Raw genomic sequence first — 3,295 nt, 5'->3', positions numbered from 1 at the left:
GGGCACTGAGGTGGACACTTGATGGGATGAGCACTGGGTGTTTTTCTGTATGTTGGTAAATTGAACACCAATAAAAATTAATTAAAAAATTAAAAAAAATAAAAAAATAAAAGTCCTAGCAAACAGGTGAAAGACTATATTAATATAAGTAATTATTCACAATCATAAAATTTGGCTTTCCTAATATCTAGACTAGCATTCTTAGGAAGGAAAAAATTGTTACCAAGTCATCTCCATGTCTTCCAGACCAATGAATGTGTCCAGCACAGAAACCACCAACTCCGTTAGCCACTTCATCCTCCTGGGCTTTCCCTCAAGCCCAGAAATGCAGCTGCTCTACTTTGGGCTCTTCTCAGTAGTCTACACCCTGACTCTGATGGGGAACACAGCCATTGTCTGTGCTGTGCAGTTGGATCGGCGTCTTCACACTCCCATGTACATCTTCTTAGGGAATTTCTCTCTTCTGGAAATATGTTATGTCACCACGACTGTTCCTAACATGTTGGCCAATTTCCTCTCTACAAGTAAGTCCATTTCCTTTGTGAACTGTTTCACACAGTTCTATTTCTTCTTCTCTTTTGGATATGATGAAGGCTTCTTCCTTTGCATCATGGCCTTTGACAGGTACCTTGCCATTTGTCATCCTCTCCATTACCCACGCATCATGACTAAGCAGCTATACACTGGCCTTATCATCTTCGGGTGGTCAGGTGGGTTCCTCCTCTTCCTAACCCCAGTTGTTCTCATTTCACAGTTGCCCTACTGTGGCCCAAATACCATCAACCATTTTTTATGTGACCCCGTCCCACTGATGATGCTGTCCTGTTCTGAAGATGCCATCACTCAGCTCATTTACTCTACTTTCAATGCTATTTTCATGATTGGCACCTTTCTCTTTATCCTTTGCTCCTATGCTCTGGTGATTCTGACTGTGCTGTGGATGCCCTCACAGGCTGGCAAACGCAAGGCTTTCTCCACTTGTGCTTCTCATTTGGCAGTTGTCACCCTGTTTTATGGCTCTATTATGGTGATGTATGTTAGTCCTGGATCAGGACACCCAGTGAAAATTCAAAAATTCATTGCCTTATTTTATTCAGTGATAACACCCCTCTGCAATCCTCTAATCTATAGCCTTAGGAACAAGGAAATGAAGAATGCTCTGAGGAAAATCTTTGGGACTGAACATGGTGTTCATAAAGTGTAAATGAGAGCCGAATTCCATCTCTCAAATGCAACTTACCTTAATAAAACATGAGTGATATATTTGTCTACAAACTCATTAAGTTTCATTAAGAAACTATTATCATCTTAAACACCACTCACCACAAGATACATATTTAAGAAGATGTATTACCAAGTGGCTTCAATTTTGTTTTGAAGTTAATATCAAGTAAGTGAAATTTTAGGAATCTAAGCCCATTAGTATTTCTCTATATAATTCAATTTCTAAAAAGACAGTAGTCAATTTTGCATTACTGAGTGCAACTCAGTAATAGAGATCATAGATTGCTTTGGGCATTAACACTTTAAGCCAGTAATTCTCAACTGAGACATACTGACCAGTAAAGAAGATTCAAACTTGAGGGAAGTACACCTTTTCAGAGTGCAGCATGTGTCTTTAAAGACACAGAGTAATAGCCTTAGCTGGGTGTTAGCAACTTTTCAGAGTGTACAAGACAAGGGTTAGGAATTTCAAGTGTCTTAGCTATCTAGAACATAGTAAAGATAGGAGTTAAACATAAAGTCTAGGACATGACTCAAGACATAATTCACCTTAGGGTAAATCCAGTTTACACAGTAACTTCCGGTACCATGTGAGGTTAGTATTAGTACTGTGTGATTTATTTTAATACCATTAGCATCCTTAAAACTATTTCCATAAACTTCACACTTGTCAGAATGGCTAAAATAAAAAACACAAGAAATAAGTGTTGGCAAGGATGTAGAGAAAAAGGAACCCTTGTGTACTGTTGGTGGGAATGCGAAATGGTATAGCCACCATAGAAAACAGTATGGAGGTTCCTCAAAAAATTAAAGAATTACCATATAGTCTGGTAATTCCACTACTGGATTTGCCTAAAGAAAATAAAAATGCTAACTGGAAAAGAAATATGCACCCTTAGATTCATCGTAGCATTATTCACAAGAGCTAAGAAATAGAAGCAATCCAAGTGTCCATCCATAGGTTAATAAAGAAGATATGATATATATATATCATATATAATGATATATATATAATGGAATATTACTCAGCCATAAAAAAGAATGAAATCCTGCTGTTTGCAATGACATTGATGGATCTAAAGAGTATAATGCAAAGTAAAATAAGTCAGTCAGAGTAAAACAAATACATGTCGTCTCACTCATAGGTGGAATTTAAAAAACAAAGCAAAGAAACAAAGAAAAAAAGAGACCAAAAAACCTCAGATTCTTAATTATAGAGAACTGGTGGTTGCCAAAGGAGAGGTAGGTGAGGGGATGGGTAACACAGGTGAAGGGGATTAAGAGTGCACTTATCACGATGAGCACTGAGTAATATATAGAGTTGTTGAATCACTATATTGCACACCTGAAATGAATATAATACTGTATATTAATTATACTGGAATTGCTTTTTTCAATATATATAACTAATAACCTTTCTCAGTGAGTTTTTATGGAATAATACAAAAATAAAGCAATATTATATTGATACATCAATATTTTCCTACATTTAGCCTTTTGAATTTATGTAAATACCTCTATGTACACTTTTAAAGTGCAATTTTCTTTTTTTATGTTCTGTACCTTTATTTAATTTTACTTTTTAAGTTTTAATTTCAAGATAGTTAGCATACAGTGTTATATTAGTTTCAGGTATGCAACATAGTGATTCAATGATTCTATACATTGCTCGGTGCACATCATAATACTGGATCTTAAGTGAATAAATAAAAATTAAAAATAATTATTTCCATATAAATATTTAATTAACATCATTGCTTTAATTATGACTTTTATTTTGTTCTTTTGACATTTTTTAAAGTGTGGCTCTCCAAAATGCAATTAAAGGAAATCATAATATAAAATGTAACTTACAGAATTTTAATTTGTATACTTCAAGAAGTCATTTGCTCCACAAAATGATGTGAAACAGCAACTGGATTTTATTTCATAAAGAACCCGGATTGAGAATATTTGTTGAGCAGTTCTGGAAAAGAAGTGGCTATCTTTATCCTACTTCACATAGGCAATAAATTAAATAACTGAACAATTGCCTAAAAACTACTTTATATTGGAAGAAAATATAAACCAT

General features: G+C 34.8%; 1 protein-coding gene across 1 annotated transcript; it reads left to right on the top strand.

Moving 5' to 3' along the window:
* The first annotated feature begins 250 nt into the window (after window positions 1-250).
* On the top strand, window positions 251-1,204 carry LOC121481028 (olfactory receptor 11G2-like). Its single transcript, XM_041737995.1, has one exon. It carries the CDS (start codon window positions 251-253, stop codon window positions 1,202-1,204), a length of 954 nt encoding a protein of 317 aa, XP_041593929.1.
* Window positions 1,205-3,295: the final 2,091 nt, after the last annotated feature.

Source organism: Vulpes lagopus, chromosome 23 (assembly GCF_018345385.1).
Source record: "Vulpes lagopus strain Blue_001 chromosome 23, ASM1834538v1, whole genome shotgun sequence".
NCBI classification, from domain to species: domain Eukaryota; kingdom Metazoa; phylum Chordata; class Mammalia; order Carnivora; family Canidae; genus Vulpes; species Vulpes lagopus.
Note: the sequence above shows the minus strand (reverse complement) of the source record. Positions and strands in the feature narration are given on the sequence as shown.

Bases quoted from the DNA above. Each gene is read 5' to 3' on its own strand.
- LOC121481028 (XM_041737995.1), top strand. From the start codon at position 251: ATGAATGTGTCCAGCACAGAAACCACCAACTCCGTTAGCCACTTCATC.